At 40.0% G+C, this 18,032-nt stretch overlaps 2 protein-coding genes across 15 annotated transcripts in view; one reads left to right on the top strand and one right to left on the bottom strand.

Moving 5' to 3' along the window:
- Inpp5f (inositol polyphosphate-5-phosphatase F) overlaps nucleotides 1-3,391 on the top strand; it is a 106,855-nt gene extending 103,464 nt beyond the window's left edge. For 6 of the 7 annotated variants that reach the window (XM_087185222.1, XM_087185221.1, XM_087185218.1 and 3 more), the window contains one exon: nucleotides 1,104-3,391. In XM_087185222.1, coding sequence (XP_087041348.1) covers nucleotides 1,104-2,247 — 1,144 coding nt within the window. In that variant the 3' untranslated portion in view covers nucleotides 2,248-3,391. The remainder of the gene's footprint in view (nucleotides 1-1,103) is intronic. The other variant, XM_087185224.1, reaches the window with a different exon arrangement.
- A 799-nt stretch (nucleotides 3,392-4,190) lies between these two features.
- Mcmbp (minichromosome maintenance complex binding protein) overlaps nucleotides 4,191-18,032 on the bottom strand; it is a 61,636-nt gene continuing 47,794 nt past the window's right edge. For 4 of the 8 annotated variants that reach the window (XM_004838824.4, XM_087185228.1, XM_004838822.4 and 1 more), the window contains 8 exons: nucleotides 17,425-17,603; nucleotides 16,958-17,081; nucleotides 15,311-15,428; nucleotides 12,511-12,676; nucleotides 10,987-11,120; nucleotides 9,893-10,057; nucleotides 6,919-7,007; nucleotides 4,191-6,374 (listed from right to left, as the gene is read on the bottom strand). In XM_004838824.4, coding sequence (XP_004838881.1) covers nucleotides 6,248-6,374; nucleotides 6,919-7,007; nucleotides 9,893-10,057; nucleotides 10,987-11,120; nucleotides 12,511-12,676; nucleotides 15,311-15,428; nucleotides 16,958-17,081; nucleotides 17,425-17,603 — 1,102 coding nt within the window. In that variant the 3' untranslated portion in view covers nucleotides 4,191-6,247. The remainder of the gene's footprint in view (nucleotides 6,375-6,918; nucleotides 7,008-9,892; nucleotides 10,058-10,986; nucleotides 11,121-12,510; nucleotides 12,677-15,310; nucleotides 15,429-16,957; nucleotides 17,082-17,424; nucleotides 17,604-18,032) is intronic. The other 4 variants (XM_004838823.4, XM_004838825.4, XM_087185225.1 and 1 more) reach the window with 1 other exon arrangement.

The raw sequence follows: 18,032 nt of genomic DNA, 5'->3' as shown, positions 1-18,032 counted from the left end.
AATTAATTCAGGTAGCACATAGTAACATAAGGAAATGGAAATCTTCCATCATCTTTCCCTTGTCTTCGTAAATTTGGTCAACCTGGAACGTGTCTGGGGAGCTTGATGCTCCAGTTAAGGTACTAAGATGCTACTTGCACTGCCCAGAATGGTAGCCAGTCACCACATGCCACTGTGAAGCTTGTGAAATGTGACTAGTCTGAATTCAGCTGTGCTGTAATTATATGTACTACACCACACTGGCTGTTTTAAAGACTTGGTGTAAAAAAAGAGTATTAATCATCTTTTAATATTGATTACATATGGAAATAGTATTTTGTATATATTGGGTTAAATGTTATTACAGTTAATTCACCCATTTCTTTTGGTACAGGGGATTGAACTCGGGTCCTTGCGCTTGTGCAGCAGGTGGCAAAACCACTGAGCTAAATCCTCGGCCTCACCCGTTTCTTTTTAACATGGCTGCTAGAAAATTTAAAATTACGTCTATAGTTCATATGTATGCTGGTGTTTTAGTGTGAGGTGTTTTACTTTTCTCATTGCTGAGAAAAAATACCTGAAACCCAAAGTTAAAGGAGGAAAGGTTTATTTTAGCTCAGTTTGTAGGGGTTTCAGTTCATAGTCAGCTGGTTTCAGGGCAGGGTGGCATGGGAGAGGGCATCACAGAGGATAAATAGTCCATGGCAGAGCAGGCAGGAGGCAGCAAGCATCCAGCCTCCCTTCCCCTTTATCCCATCCAGGCTATAAGCCTTTTGAGTGGTGCTACCTACTCCCAGGGTGGGGCTTCCCATTACCACACCCAGCACTGTAATAAACCACTCTTAATCCCAGTATCAAAAAAAAAAAAATCCCAGTATCACACCCCTTATCCATGTCACACACCCTAGATCCAGCCATCTCCAAAAAGCCCCACCTATGACTCCATGAGGCTTTGGGGGACATCTAGTTACAATCCAAAACAAACTCAAAGGGGTGGATTATGTTAGCAACGCACTGTTTTCAAGAAAACTGGGACCAGTTTAAATAAGCAAAGCATTTTCATATTAATTAAAACAGGTATATGAGTCCATGGGCTACTAACATTTTTTTCTTCTAATTTACAGGAAGAGCAGTAAACCTCATGAAGGAATCATTGGTATCAGATCTCAAAACCAAGGCTCTTTGGCCCAGGGGAAGAATTTTTTAATGAGCAAATTTTCCTCTCTAAATCAAAAAGTGAAACAGACCAAATCCAATGTAAATATTGGCAACCTACGAAAATTAGGAAACTTTACAAAACGTGAAATGAAAGTTAATTTTCTAAAACCAAACTTAAAAGTCAACCTTTGGAAATCAGATAGTAGTCTTGAGACTATAGAAAACTCGGGAGTGATGGATAATAAGGTCCAGGCAGAGTCTGATGAGGACATGTCTTCAGATGACTCATACCACTCTGATGAATTCCTTACCAATTCCAAGGCGGATGAAGACAAGCAGCTGGCTAATTCTTTAGAGAATGTAGGGCTGATCGATTATGTTCTTCCTAGTTGTGGTATTATTGCTTCAGCACCTCGATTAGGCAGTCGATCTCAGTCTATTAGCAGCACTGATATTAGTATTCATGCTCCTTCAGAGGTCACTGTTGCTCATGGAAGTGGGCTTGGAAAAGGCCAGGAGTCTCCTTTGAACAAGAGCCCTTCTGACAACATACACATATTGACTGGCTTTGCTAAGCCTGTGGATATTTACTGCCACAGATTTGTCCAAGATGCACAAAACAAAATGACTGAGCCGTCAGAGACCAAGTCTGTGTCTCAGCAAGCTAGTGAGGAAGGAAATCAAATGACCAATCAAGTTTCTAATGAAGAAACTCAATCAGAATCAACGGAACAGACACCTTCTCGGCCATCTCATTTAGATGTGTCTTCTGGGACAGGCCCCCAATTTTTGTCAGTTGAACCAGTTCATTCAGTTGTATCTCAAAAGACTCCCAGCTCTGGTCTCAGCATGGAACTTGAGGCAGGGCATCGTGTAACTCCTTCTCCTTCTGAGAACAGTAGCAGCAGAGCAGTCTCTCCCTTTGCAAAGATTCGCAGCTCCATGGTCCAGGTTGCTAGTATTACCCAAGCTGGGTTCACCCATGGGATAAACCTGGCAGTAGCCAAAGTTCAGAAGAGTCCTGCAGAACCTGAAGTAGTTAATGAAGTCCAACAAAATGAACTTAAAAATATGTTTACACAATGCCAGACAAGAATAATCCAGATTTAGATTTTAGCCACAAAGAATCGTGTTTTATTTAAAAATGTTTTCACATATTAGGCTATTTTAACTTGTATTGTTTGAATCTAGGGATCACCAATTCTGGTTATTGGGAAGGGTCTTCAGAGGAGGTTGAACTTGAGATTTCCAGATTTGAGAGCCAAGACTAGGCTGTGTCATCCTACATTGTGTAGACCTGAGTAGCATATACACTACAAAACTACAGAGCAGTTTATTCATTTGAAAGTAATTCAGGAACAGGTCAGTTTGGTATAGAACCTGAAGTGGGTATTTTTTGGGTGAAGGGGGGGATGAAGTATAGGAAGTAGACACAAGGAATGGACATGGGCCCATTTGAGAGTAGCATTTTTGTCAGTTCATTCCTGTTTATTACCTCTACAAGGTACCATTTAGTTTAGTGAATTTAGAATGGAGAAGCATGACTATAAAAAATTTTTATGACTTAACCATTCCCTGTGAAGAGTTGAGGATTACTAATGCTGTAGTTAAAAACTCATTTGATCCTAACTTTCCCCATATTCAAGGGCCGGGGATTTAGCTCAGTGGTTCTGCCGCCTGCCTCATAAGTACAAGGACCCGAGTTCGATCAATGGTACCAAGAAAAAAAAAAGTACACACCTTATATTCTAACTTGAATTATTCTGTCACCTGTGGTCTTCAAATTGAGACACGCTGACTTGCCTGTTGTAAAGTAAACCCAGTGCATCAAATGTATCTGGTGGTACCCATTTTATCTTGCTCTCTTTAAAGAATGTATTGGCTATCAGAAATTCTGAAAGTCTTCAAGTTTTAACTTTTCCAGGACATTCCTCAACATCTGGTACACACTACTCCAACTTGTGAAAATTTGGTTTGAAACACTGTTGTGTGAAAACTGGTTTTATGATGATAATCCTGACCATGGAGAGCCAGAGCCACCTGTATAACCAACCCACACAGGAAGAAAGCTGCACAGCACAGTCCAGCAAGTATTGGTTTCTCTGCTATCTTTAGAGCCTTACTCTATTGAAGTGATTCTTAGCTGAACAGTATGTCGTAACTTTGATAAACATTCCGTTTTTGTTATTTATTAGTGGTATTTTTTTGATGTGTCAAATCTTGTGACTATTAAAAAGTACCAGTAAAGTGACAATGTGTATGAGAATTCCTTGCATAACATTTTAACGGTTTGATTTTAGATAAGAGTAAGGTATCAGGCTGGGGATTTAGCTCAGTGGTTCTGCCGCCTGCCTCGGCCTCCCAAGCGCAAGGTCCCCAGTTCAATCCCCAGTACCAAAAAACCAAACAAACAAAAAAATATAAGGTAACCTGATAACTGAACACTTGTGAACTTTTCCAGTTATCTTATTCTGAAGTCTCTTATGATTTCAAAAATGAGAAATTGAATCACAAAACATTTTCAATTTCATATATTCAAAAGTGAATGCTTTATTCTGTTCTTACCAACTTCTGGGTCTTGAAAATTGCTTCACAACACCAGAGAAAATACAAGCCAAGGTGAGAAAATATGCATGTTCATGTTCCAAAGGATGAATTCCAAAGAGATTTCTGAATACTAGTTACCTTACGGCAGTTTAGTTCCAAGCAGGGATATACTGTATAGTATCTGTTCAATTTCTTTGTCATTCAAACAGGATTAACAGGGCCGGGGATTTAACTCAGTGGTTCCGAAGCTTTTCTTGAAAGCGCAAGGACTGGAGTTTGATCCCCGGTACCAAAGAAAACCCAAACAGGATTAAACAGCTTGCCTTAAATTAGAGCAACAAACTAGAATATCCATGTGTGTGGGCAAGGGAGAAAAGTGACTTGGGTAGAACCTATCCTTCAATTTACCCTTGAAATGTTTTTCTAAGAACATGAGGCTTTCCCACATAGAACATTAAGTAGGTTGGTGAATCTTAGAATTCATAAAAAACAGCCCGAGGAACTGGTAATTTGGGAAAGTTTATTTACTGGAAAGAGGGTTCTTTCACTGAACTTTTCTGCAAGACCAAGCAAAATTAGGATTTCTCTTTGGTAGATTACATTTTACATTGGCACAATTAGACACAATGGTAACTAATCTACTTTGTTCAAGGATAAAGAAAATTATTTTACTCACAAATCCAGTTGAACCTTCATTTTATTTCTAAAAGTTTTAAGGAAGGTCTAGTCTACCAGTTATAAAAATGAAAACCAGTTAGAATTCTAATATAAACATTATTTACATTAGTTTATAAAAATAGATTTGAATTTAGGAAAAGAATATTGAACCACCAGCTAATTTTTATTTCCCTTCACTAAGCATAATGAATTCCTTGATTTTTCAAGGCTGACCCTGTTTCCTTGGTTAACAACGTCAATGTAAGTCTTCCTTATAGGAAAAAAGTTTAAGGAATCATTTGATTTGTTTCCAACTAGGTAAGTTACTGACGGAAAAAATTTAATCTTTATACACATCGATGTCTTTAAAAAGTAATATTCGAACCTTTCTGAAGATTCTTGTTGCCACAATTTTATACTATGGTATGTTAATTTGTTCTCTGTGGGTAGTATTTTTGTTCCTTAAAAAACTGTATTTATCAAAACTAATGGGGTCAGGGAAAGCTTACCTATAATTGTTTCAGGCCTTTACTGGACTGGCAGATAATTTGATCTAATATAATGGGAACTGGTAAACTTACATAAAACTCAAAATCTAATATCCTCAAAGCAACTGAATGACATCAGGAGTCTTTTTCTGGGCTGGAGATGTAGCTCACTGGCATAGGGCAAGTGATGGCAAACCTTTTAGAGCTTTCAATGGTAACAAACAGCCAGCTGAGGCATGCATGCCATAGGTTCACCCCCGCTTGTATAGGCTTTGCCTAGCACACGAGAGAGGGTATGGGTTTGATCCCCAACATTGTCAAAAACCAAGCTTTCTAAAGAGGGCATTAGTTTTTAAATTTACTATTTTTTTTTCTCATATTTAGGTGAAGCTTCATAGAGCAGTGTTCCTTTAAATGAATCCCATAAAGCTGTGGTTTTTGAATGTGCTGGGATATAATGAGAAATGAAGACAATGTAGTATTCTCCAAAAGTTACATTTATTCCATTTAAGGTACTATCTTTTGTTCTGGAAAAAAACCCCACAAAACCTTTTTGGCGAGGTAGTGGGGATTGAACCTAGGGCCTTCACACTGAGCTACACTCCTATCCCTTTTTAAATTTTTTCCTGTTGAGAAAGCCACCAAGTTGCCCAGTGTGGTCTCAAACTCCAGCCCCTTGCCCCAGACTTTCAGAATGCTGGGATTACAGGCATGTGCCATCACACTAGGCTGTTTATCCTTTTATGGTAATAAAGAGATTGCTTTCAGATTACATGTCAAGAAAATTGGCAACATTATCCCCAATTTAAAAAAAAAAATACTGCTGGTTCATAAAATTAAAAAGTTTGGGAACCACTTCCATGTAAATGACTAGTTTTGTAGGCTAACTGTTAAGTGGAAGGTTTCTGTCAGCTGCCAGTTGTCTTGGTGTCCCATATATGAATCTATGGCAGGTTTGCCCCATTCCCCAAACCTGACTACTGAACAGACTCAGACCCACTATTAAATGGAAAGACAGAAATCTGAAGTGCAAAATTCCTTCACCTTTGAAATTGCAATAGTTTTCTTCAAATGAAGTTAACAGCATTTCAACAGAGTCTGGCCTATGACTTTGCTGTAGCTAAGGAAATGGTATAACCAGCAACATCATCATTATTAAACTTTAATATCAAATATTTTTGTACATTGTAACTGATTTATATAATTATAAAACAAACTCCAAAAGCTCCATAAAATCAGCAAGGTAAAAGCCCTTACTGAGGTATCATATAAACTTCAGATGTTACCAGGCCTGACTTCAGGAAAAGTCATTGGTTTTTGATACAAATTATCTATAAAACAATGTGGTACAAATGACATTTGAATTTTACAATAACGTGGCTACCGTTTGCCCATCAATCTTCATGGGTATCAGAACTTTAAAGTTCATTTCCATTCACACATTTTTGCTGCTGAAGCCTGTTTCTTCTTAAAGACTCTAGCTGCTTGGCTCTTAGCCACCGTTCTCGTGACAGCGTTGTCTGACCAGCACTCAGAGACAGAAACCTGGTTTGAAACAAACAAATTTAAGTCTAGAGCTAGGATGCTAAGTAAAAGTTTTAAGACCTAGGAATACTTTTTTTTTTTCTTTTTTGAGACAGAGTCTTGCTGTGTAGTTCAGGCTGGCCTTAAACTCACTATGTAGCCCAGGTTGTTCTCAAACTTGTGGTGATCCTCTGCCTCAGCCTCCTGAGTGCTGAGATTATAGGTGTATACCACCACACCTGGCTAGGAATATTTTCTAAAGACACAGCCCAAATTGGGAGGCAACACTGTCTGGCAACTATACACAAGTCAAGAGCCAACTTAAGACTTCTCTAAGGGAATCCCTGAAGAGTCAGAACTTCAAGAAGCTTAGAGGACATGTGGCAGGCCTGCTGCCCCGAGGTGACCACTGACCAACCCACTCCACAGTGAGTCCTTTCATAAGGCATCTTTGAAAGGAAAGCTCCTTTCTAGTTTTTGAAGTCTGCCTCAGCTATTGCTGCATAAATCAGGAGACTTACCGCACGGCCTTCAGAAAAAGCAATTAGGAGCTTGGACTACTCACCGAGCTACCACCAGCAGCTGGTGGAGATCATCCGCAGTGATGCTCTGGGGGTCATTCTTACGCATCTCCACGAAGTCATCTTCAACTGCCTTTATCAAAAGAGCACATGTCCTTTAGGGTTAGGGTACTCCTTTAAAACTTCAAATATACTTTAAGACCATTTCCTTATTTTTATAAGGAATAAGAAGCACCAAGTGTTGATGTAAAAATGACAGTGTCTGCCATAGACAAATGAGGCACATGGGTGAAAAGAAAGAGAACAAATACTATATTTGAAAATATATATACAGATGCTAATATTCTAAAAATTTGAATCCACTTGAGAAGGCTATGCAACTCAAGTAATAAACATGATGCCTTTAAACAGGGAAGAGTAGTAGTTTCAAAGAATGATGCCTCCAGCCTTTTCAAAATCCGGAAATAAACTAGACACTGCAATCTCAGGAACATTTATACGAGAACACCAAGTGATTCTTGGTAAGAATGTTGAGCTTTGTAGTAATTTGACTTTGCTCTGTTCCCATAGCCCACCTCTCCCTGCATGCCAGGTGACAGCTGTGAAAACCAGTAGCCCCGGGCCGTGGTTCCTTCAATGCACCAACTGTCACTATCCATCTGACCTTGTGCTGACTTCCTGGAGGAGCCCATGTGCAAGGCTGTCTTTATCCTCCTGACTTAGAGGATGGTCAGTTGACAGTCTCTTTCCCCAGAGCTTTTGTCAGAAACTATTAGATGCAAGTGTTCATCATCTTAGCTGCCTGAGACACTGTATAATGGCTACAGCAAGTAACAGGCTAACAGGGCCGGGGATGTAGCTTTGCAGTGCCACACCTGTCTGGCAAATGCAAGGTCCTGAGTTTGATTCCTGGTACCAAGGTCGGGGGGGACCCAGGCTAACTAAAAGCTTTAAATAGAAAAAAAAGTTGGGGGATGAAATAGATACCAGGGGTCGGGGAGAGGCCCTCAGTGACACAGCACTTGGATAGGTGGCCCTGGGTTCAATCACAAACAACCCCCCCCTCCAAAAATAAGATTTTACAGAGTCACTAAATAGCCAATCACAACAAACTCTAGTGAGGTTTCATCCCCAGAATCTGGCTTCCTGAAGTTACTACTTTATTTTAAATGTCCAGTCATCAACAAAAAAATTAGGAGACATGCAAAGAAATAAGAAGGTACAGCCCACATTGTGAAAAAAAGGAGTCAAAAGAAACTGTCCATGAGAAAACCCAAACAGAATTTACTAGGACTTTCTCAATATCATCAAAGTCATAAAGGAAACCATGTATAGCAACCCACCCCAATTTACCGTTTTGCTTTAAGATGTTTCAGTTTCCTGCAGTCAGTTGCAGTCTAAAAATATTGATGGAAAAGTCAAGAAATATACATAAGCTTTACTGATCGATTTTTTTTTTTTTTGGACTGAGGGGGTTTGAGACAGGGGTCTCACTCTGTACCCAGGCTAGCCTCAGACTCACAGCGATCCTCCTGCCTCAGCCTCCCAAATGCTGGGATTTTAGGCTGGCAAACATAAGCTTTAAATTGTGCTGCTGGGTGTAGTGGTGCATGCCTGTAATCCCAGCACTGTGTGGGGCTGAACCACAAGGATTGCAAGTTTGACCCCGTCCCAGGCAACTTAACATGTCTCAAACTAAAAAATAAAAAAAGGGCTGGCCTGTAGCTTAACACAAAGGACCCCAGCTTTTCTTTCCATTTAAGGCTTTTGGTTAGCCTTTTATTTGCTGCTACCATTATATAGTGTCTCAGGTAGCCAAGATGATTAACATTTGCGTCTGCTGGTTTCTGACAAAAGCTCTGGGGAAAGAACTGTCACACTCGACTGCCCCAGCCCCCACCCACTTGTGTGCCATTCTCATGAGTGGCGGCATGATGACCTGCTCTCACCCTGGCCTGCTCTGCTCTGCCTGGAACACGGACCATCGCTGTGTCTAGCACAGTAACACTGGGTATGCTAACTGCCCCATGGCAGCTGACAGACCACAGCCATCATAACTTTCATTATAATACGTTGTTATAATGGCTCTATTTTATTAGCAGTTGTTGTTATCTTTGTGTCGAACACACAAATTAAATTGTCTAACTATGACAACTTAGGGTTTAGCTCAATGGCACCATGCCTCCTTGCAAACACAAGGTCCTGAGTTCGATCCCTGGTACCAAAAAAATGATTGTCATAGTTAGGTACACATAGGAAAAGCAACATAGGTAGGGACCAGTGCTATCTTTGGTTTCAGGGACCCACTAGGGATCTTTGGATGTATCATTCTTGAATAAGGGGAAACTATTGTTTCCCCTAAACTAAATAACTAAAGGAAAACATGAGAACAATGTCTCACCAAATAGAATAAGCAAATAGAAATTAAAAAAACAATTCACTAGAGGTGCTCAGCAGATTTAGGCAGGTACAAGAAAAGAACCTGCAAACCAGAAGATAGGCTGAAATTATCCATTCTGTGAGACAGAAAGAAAAGAGAACAATGAAAAATGAACAGAACTTCAAAGACCTGTGGGATACCATTCAGTGCACTGACATACTCATAATGAGAGTACCAGAGAGAGGAGAGGAAAAAGTGATGAAATTTCAGGAATGGTGGTGCACACCTGTAATCCCAGTACTCAGGAGAGTTGAAGAGGATTTTAAGTTTAAGGTCAGCATGGAATACATACGGACACCTTGTCTAAAAAAACCAAACCAGGGCCGGGGGTTTAGTTCAGTGGTGCTGCCACCTGCCTCACAAGTGCAAGGTCCCAAGTTCAATCCCCAGTACCAAAAAAAACCCCAAACCAACCTACTTCAAGCAAGAGAAAGGAATAATGGAAGACTAGAGGAAGGAGGAGGAAAGAGATAGTACACAAATAGCAAATTTACCTTACTGATAACTACAGCAAATGTGAATTGAGTTAAACACTACAATTCAACACAGGGAAATCCTTGATTTAACCCTGAAAGTACCTTGGTTATTTCATCAGATATGCTGTAATCCAGGAATCTCAAAAGGGTCAGGAAGATGCGGAACTTGTTCAATACAGAAGGCAGCACTGTGGAGAGAAGGCTGTTCATGTACTCCTCCATATTGGGTGGCATTAGCTGGGGTTGTAAGTGGATCTGGCAGTCTGCCTGAAAAGAAAAATTGCACACAAAATTTCCTAGGTTAAATTACACTTTAAGGAGGATGCAGACTATCAGCTCCTAAGGACATCACTAAATACTACTGGCGGAGGATCAGGAATCAGCTTTCAATATTTACACTCATTGTAACTACCAAAACAATAGTTAGCTTTTTCTTGGTTATGTTTCCTAAATGGTATAAGCATATGAAAAGATAGGCAAGCTCTAATAGTTTTCCACAGAAAATTATTTTAGTCAAAGGGTGTTTCTCATCAATCACAGGTAAACACTGTATTATACAAACTGCACACCTTTTAAATGCCTGAGAGTATTTCTCATCATCCTCAGAATTAAAAGCTCTGATAAGACATTCTGATGAACAGAGAATTTCACCATAAAGCAAAAAAACTCATTACCAAGCGATTAGGGATATTTTAGAAGGAACTCTAGAATATTTTCACCTAAGACAAGCAGAAAACAATGGGACAGAGACAGCAAGAACAGTAGCCTGGAAGTAAATCAGGCAATTTACAGATAACATCTACTTTTTATGCCTACATGTAGAAGTTTTTGCTGCCAACAGCCTTGGTTATCATGAGATTTGCGGCTATCGACAGGCAGCAGCACCACTCAGCTAAATCCCTGACCCTGCTGGCTGGGTTCTTCATAAATTTAAGTTTTCACCCCAAGTCAGAACAAAATAATTGCTTCCCTTATTAATAATCTGCAATTACAATTTCTTAAGACAAATGTAACTATTAATAAGCATCCCCAAGAAACAACAAAAATGTAGCTATCTTTTCCAAATGTAACCCCCTCTCCGCTTAAAAATGACTCGTGGTGGTTCCGCTGCCTGCCCCGAAAGTGCAAGGACCCGAGTTCGAGCCCCAGTACTGGGGTGGGGGGGAGGGGGAAAAAAAAAAAAAGACTCATGGTACAGGGAGGAGTGACCGCCCCTCTGAGGTGATAAGAACATTGATGCTGCAGGGGAATTCCATCTGGTGGTAACTGAAGTCATAATCCACCTTCTGCCAGGTTATCAGGTTGCTCAGGGCAGTCACATTATGAACACCTACAAGAGCAAGAACAAACTTTCAATTACTTGATTTTAATCACCTACACAGATTAGTTTGGCTTAGCTGACAATAATTACAAGACATGAAGTTTCTAGGGCTTATAGAACGGATATGAGGCACTGATTATACTAAGCTGAATGTCACTAAGCAAATCTAATGCCTAGTGTCTAATACACTACCAGACAACAATGGGCTCTCAGCAAGCAAGATTACTTCCTAGGTGGTACAGTCATAGGGCTGAAGTTACATGGTGGGACTGTAATTATTTCTGTATGTAGGTAAGGGTACTGAATTTTGATGATTTTGTACCACTTCTTCCTTTAATGTTCCCCATCTACATTTTTCCTTCTATCTTTACTTCCTGAACTTCTCACCAACAAAGTGTCACTTGTAGTCTCTTTATCTAAGCACTCTTTCTTGTTCTGTGTGCGTGTGTGCTCTGAGAATGAACCCAGGGCCTCATGCATGCTAGGCATGCATATCACCACTGAGCTATATCCCCAGTGTTTTAAAAACACTGTTTTTATTTTCAGACAGAGACTCAATAAGTTTCACAGCCTGGTCTGGAACTTGCAATCCTTTTGCTTCCACCTTTTTTTTTTTTTTTTTTTGGTACCAGGGATTGAACTCTGGTCCTTGCACTTGTGAAGCAGGTGGCAGAACCACTGAGCTAAATCCCCAGCCCTGCTTCCATCTCTTGAGTAGCTGGGATTACAGACATACACCGCCATGCCTGGTACTTTATGATTTGAAAACATATTCCACAACTGAGGTTAGTTCAAATAATCTGATCTACTAAATATTTTTCCAGAGATGCTCTGAAAAATGGTGATTTATTTATTTTTGTAGTGCTGGGGACTGGAGCCAGGGCCTCCCACATGCAAGGCAAGTACCCCACCACTGAACTGCATTCCGAACCCTAAAAATGTTTTCAAAAGTTCACATGAGCTGGGTGTGGTGGCGCACACCTGTAATCCCAGCACGTGAGAGGCTGAGACAGGATTGCCGCTAGTTTGAAGCCAGCCTGTGCTAGATAGTTCAAGGCCAGCGAGACCCCGTCTCAAAAAAAAAAAAAAAAAGGCAACATGAATGTTATTAGATTTTTTTATAATTCTCTTTTGAGGTAACATAATTAAGGGAAAACTTCTTCCCATGTAAGCACTTAAATTAGTATTTTACTCCTATACTATTTTCAGAATATCGTAATAGAAAAGCTGGTAAGCACAATTAATTTATAGCATATGCTTTAATCAAGTGCACATGTCTTTCCCTTAAATATCTGTTGAATGTCTTTTTCCACAGACAGCCTTTTAAAAAAAAGTCATTAACAGATCTGACTTTAACAGAGGGAAGTCAGAAAAGGAGGGGAAATATCCGTGTATGTACCTGGGGTGTCCAACTGCCCTTGCTCCAGCAGAGTTTCATCAATGACCAGGGAAGTGTTGTTGGGCAGCTGGAGGAGTCCACTGACCAAGCGATTGGCTGTGTAGTCTTTATGGGGAATGAATTTCAAATGGTTCATGTTCTCTATAGTCATCTGTAGACGAAAAGACTGCAAGAGATTTTTTAATGAGCAAGGATCTGTTTCTCTGTTTTAATAATATATATATGTATGCTGGGAATTAAAACACTATGTTTCAAATACAATGACCTATGGGCTGGGGGTTTAGCTCGGTGGTGCCACCACTGCCTTGCAAGCGCAAGATCCCGAGTTCGATCCCTGGTACCAAAAAACCCCCCTAAAACCAAAGAAAAGACAAATACAATGATCTTATAAATATCTAGGGGTAGAGTGATGTGCTTTCTGGAACTCTTAGAAGGAAAAATATTGTCTATATCATGCATTAGAATTTCATTCAATGAGCTGCTTTATTCTCAAATGTCCTGTTCAATAATCTTGAAGAATAATTTGATTTTGCCAATTTCTACAAATGGTAGAAAACAGACATACATATATCAAATATCCAGAGGCTGAACTTCTTTAACCGAGCATAAGCTAGGAAAACAGAAAATAAATTTTTTCCAAGTCAAGAAGAAAGGCATAGTGCAGTAGTGCATGCCCATAATTCTAACTACTTGCTAGGCTAAAGCAGGAGGATGGCAAGTTCAAGGCCAGACCGGGCAACTTAGTGAGACCTTGCCTCAAAATAAAAAATAACTCAGTAACAGAGCACTGGCCTAGTCGGCACAAGGCCCTGGATTCAAATCCCAGGGGGGTCCTAACCCCAAAACACAGGGAGAACCATATTCATTTGTCATAGCCTAGTATCTAGGAAGAGAGCACACTAAGCCATGGCTCGCTGCTGCAGATCTCTCAACTGACAGTGCCAATGCACTGGAATCTGCTAAGTCAGTGACACTGCCTCCACTGCCATGCCCATCCTCATAATGTCCCTCACTCTGCTCTAGACCCCTCTGCTCTCCTACCACACAAGCTGGAATGGAAGTATGCGGGGTGGGGGGAAGCTTGTTGAGGAAAAGGTAAAACACAGAATCAAAATTCAGAGGAGTTTTGTACTATGGCTCAATGATTCTATGAAAATGGTGTTGGGAGACATGCCCTCAAGCCTCATGCTGGCAAACACACAGCTCTTCAGCCCCTGGCACTGTTCTCGCCACAGAATGGAAACTTCCCCTGAGCAGCCTCCAGGCTTGGTGCTGTCTCCTGAACACCACCTCTGAGCTAGGCCTTCCCTGTCCCTAGGCACCAGTAGCTCCTCCCTGTCCACTGCTAGTGCTATCCATCTTCACCTCCTGAAGGTCTCACAGTTCTGCAGGGCACTTCAATGACCTACCGTGGATTAATTTAACTCTCAAAAAGTGCTACAGGGCCTAGGGAATTGCTGAGACCGTTTTATGTGGTTCATGGGATAAAAATCAGGATTTAATTTAGATTCTTTCAGTGTGCAAGACAGACCAATGAATTTTATAACAACAGAACATGAAAATTTCAATGATAGGTTTTCAGACCACACACTTCAACTACCATTAAAGAAAATATACTTCAATAAAAACATTGTGTTATAACAGAAAATAGACATAAAAACTTAGTGGTCTATTAACCCAGATATTAAAGAGATTTGTAAAAATGTAAAAAATGTGACTTATTACTAATAATTTTGGTTTGGGATGTTTTTATTAAAATACTTATGTTTCTATGTAATTATTTCTAATGAATTAGTATTTTAACCTATTTTCAATTTTAGGGCCAGGGATCTAGCTCAGTGGCACTGTGCCTGCCTCGCAAATGCAAGGTCCTAAGTTTGATCCCTGGTACCAAAAAAAAAAAGAGAAAGAATCAATTTTAATTTCTCTCTCCTTTTTTGTACTGGGGATCAAACTCAGGATCTTGCACTTGTGAGGCAGGGGCAGGTGCCACTGAGCTACACCCCCAGCCCTCCAATTTTAATTTCTAATTTGGGAATTCAAAAGTAGACCCCACAGCAATTTGAGTCCTCTGGTCAGGAGGAGAACTACCTGTCTGTTCCGCCCACTGTTGCTCTTGGAGGGCCTAGGAGTGCTGGCACTCCACACTGGATGAGTGGGTGACCTGGCTCAACTTCTGGACCGCTCAAAGTGAGAGGTGACTAGTATTTTCAGTCACACGACTAATCAGAAGCAGTTCCCCTGTTCCCAAGACCCTGCCATACACAAACACTACACTCAGATGTCCCGGGAAATAAAGGCAGCTCAACTTTCCAAACAGGAATTAAAACTGGAGCAATGAGGATAGAGATCTTTATTAACCTCAGCTGAAAGAATTAGGCTCCTAAAATTTAGAGCTTATTTAGATTTAAGACTAATGCATTACAAAGGATATTAAATTGCACAACTTGGCATCAACACAGAGTACAATTTTAAATAAGTTACTCTAATTGTGTTGTTAGACTCACAAAAATTTGTACCAAGGAATATATGTGAAACATTTAGGAAACCATACATTTTAAATTATGTAACTTGGCAAGCTTTGTTTCCCATCCAGTAAGATCTATTAAAATCTCAATGTTGGGCTGGGTGATTTAGCTCAGTGGTTCCGCTCCCTGCCTTGCAAGCACAAGGACCCGAGTTTGATTCCCGGTACCAAAAAAAAAAAAACCTCAATGTTAAATATTTGGGTTGAATAAAAGGCAATTAGGTGGATTTGATGTATGCTTCAGTTTATAATTCCTATCTATATTGATCTTACTGCTGGAACAAGATGTTGAATAATTCGATATAAATGTTCTGTGAAGGTACTATTCCGTGGGCAACCACTCAGGTTCACAGTAAATTTTCCCAGTGGAAGAACATCTCTTCTTGTGTATCTAAGGAAAAAAAAAAATCAATAAATAAGATATTGAAATGATTTCCACAAAATGTTAAATAAAAATCCACTTTAATATTTCCATTAAAATATAGAATACTCTAAATAGCTGTTTTATGTATTAGAACAACAGTTAAAATAATAGCCAATACTTGTATATCAAGTGCTAATCACATACCAGGGATGACTGAACGCTCATCCCCCCCACTTTCTTCCCTCCCTTGATTTCCTGCAGTACCGGGGATCAACCCCAGTGCCTTGTCCACACTAGGCAAGCACTCTACCACGGAGCTACATTCCTAGCTCCGCATTTTCATCTAATTTCCAAACAGACTGAACTAGGAAATATTCGTTTTACAGATAAGAAATATGAGGATCAGAGTATAGGTTACTATCCCTTATCCAAAATGCCTGAGACCAGAAGTGGTTCAGATTCTGGAGTATTTACATATGCTTTACTGGTTGAGCACCTGAATGCTCCACAATATCAGCTCTCAAAATATTTTATAGACTGGAGCATTTCAGGTTTTGGGATTAGGTACGTTCAACCTGCAACACACTCATCTAGCCATAAGGCAACAGAGAAAGGATCTGAAAATCAACCATTATGTACTTATTGTCTCAGATCCCAGCCAAGGAAAGATTCATAGGAAAAAGGTGTTCACTGCAATGCTATTTATTATAGAGAAAAACTACGAAAACCTACCACTGAGGGACATGGGTACAACATGAGACAGCTGTTTAATGAAATAATATGCAGCCACTGAAAAATTCACAGAGAATTACAGCAAAAATTTTTTTATTAGAAAAATGTTTTATAAACAAGTACTGAAAGCAAGATATAGATTTGTATTTGGGAGTTTAAATGTATAGGTATATACAGCACAAATTTATAAACAAAAAAATCATAAATAACTGAGATTATCTCTCTGGTGAGATTACAGATGAATGCTATTTTCTTTTTTTGTGTTCTTAGAACTTGCTGAAGCAAAACATTACTGTTGAAATCAGGAAAAACAACAATGGAGTCAAAGGGTGAGGTGCTAATGTCAACGTATAGATTAAACGTGCACACGACGTACCTTGTTGACTGTTTTTAGAAGCAGAGACTTGCTCTGAATAAACAGGACTCAGAACACAAAAAGGATGCTCGGGACGTGGATCAGTGGTAGCATACTTGCCTAGCATGCCCAAGGCCCTGGGTTTGAGCCCAGCACCGCAAATTTTTTAAAAAAGAAAGGATAAAGGATAAAGTAGCTTACATTTTACTTATCAGCCAAGTCTTTTATCTGACTTTGGTTCTAATATCTAAGGGAACATAATCAAAATGCTAAATGTGAACCCGAAAAAAGGTAACAAAAGGATTGTTTGTGATCTGGTATAACACTTACTACACAGAACAAAAAGCACTTTACGAAGCCTGAATTGAAAAACACAAATTACATCAGAAATCATCCTGCTCTTTTCCATACTTCTGAACCACACCCAATTATTCCCTTAATTCTCACCAGAACTACAGACAGCACTTACACTGTAGAGATGAGATGTAATATAAGGTACTCAGCTGCCAAACTGTCTCCCAAAAGGGCATGAGTGAGGAACCCTAGCAGTTCTGCTCTGACTGGAGATAATTCGGACAGGAAACTTGACACAACTGCAAAAGGAAGGAAGACAGGTCCAGAATGCACATGCCAGCTCCTCTCCAGGCTCAGAGCAAAGCTGACTTGGTGAAGAAAGCACTTCAATTCAGTAGATGGCTGGTGTGAACGTAGAATACTGACCAATAGTTATGCCAATCTTAAAACTAAGGTGGCTTTATATACTGTTCTTTTTTTGGGTCTCGTTTCAATGAAAGGAAGGGGCAAACGGGGCAAAGCAATACACTACTGAAGATAAATGAGGCCCTTTCAATTCCATTAAGAGCACAAGTCACAGGCAGCTGTGGACACAGATGGAGGGGAAACAGAATCTGTGGTTCACTGTGCTTTAACACTTACACTTACAGGTTCTGCTCTCCTCTTTGTTCAGACAGGCAGGTAACAATGGATTGATGTGCTGCAACTTCTGGGCCAAAACCACATGAATTCTTGGCACTAATGAGGCAGGAGGACTGTGTACCCGCTGCTCCTCTGCTGTATCTGTGCACTCCATGGGGTCCAGCAGTGCAGAGGCATCCCTGCAGAGACACGAAGCTCCAGTTTAGAGACACTAATTGCAAACATGTAAAAACAATGTGTATCTGAGACAAAGTTAGAATCCAAGCCAACAACCCTTCCACATGCACATCTTCAAGAGCAGAAAGTGGCTTCTCATTCTAAAATGTTTTACTGTCACATAGATTTTAGGATAATTTGGCCACAGTACAATAGAATGGATTTATTCCACCCTTCAAGCTCAACAATATTTTTCACTCAATATGCTATCACTGCCATAAATGGCCTAATAGAATGTCACTCATAAGATTATTTAAAAACAAATACTTATTCTTCAATTCTCAGCTGAGATATCAAATACCTCTGCACCCTCTGCACATTCCAAACCTTGGATCTTCTCCAAAGCCATCCAGGATCTATTATTCAGCAAATGGAGAATCAATCATCTCTAC

This window comes from Heterocephalus glaber, unplaced genomic scaffold (genome assembly GCF_053883595.1).
Source record: "Heterocephalus glaber isolate CG9 unplaced genomic scaffold, H.glaber_assembly_v1.0 deba00001497, whole genome shotgun sequence".
NCBI lineage: Eukaryota > Metazoa > Chordata > Mammalia > Rodentia > Bathyergidae > Heterocephalus > Heterocephalus glaber.
Note: the sequence above shows the minus strand (reverse complement) of the source record. Positions and strands in the feature narration are given on the sequence as shown.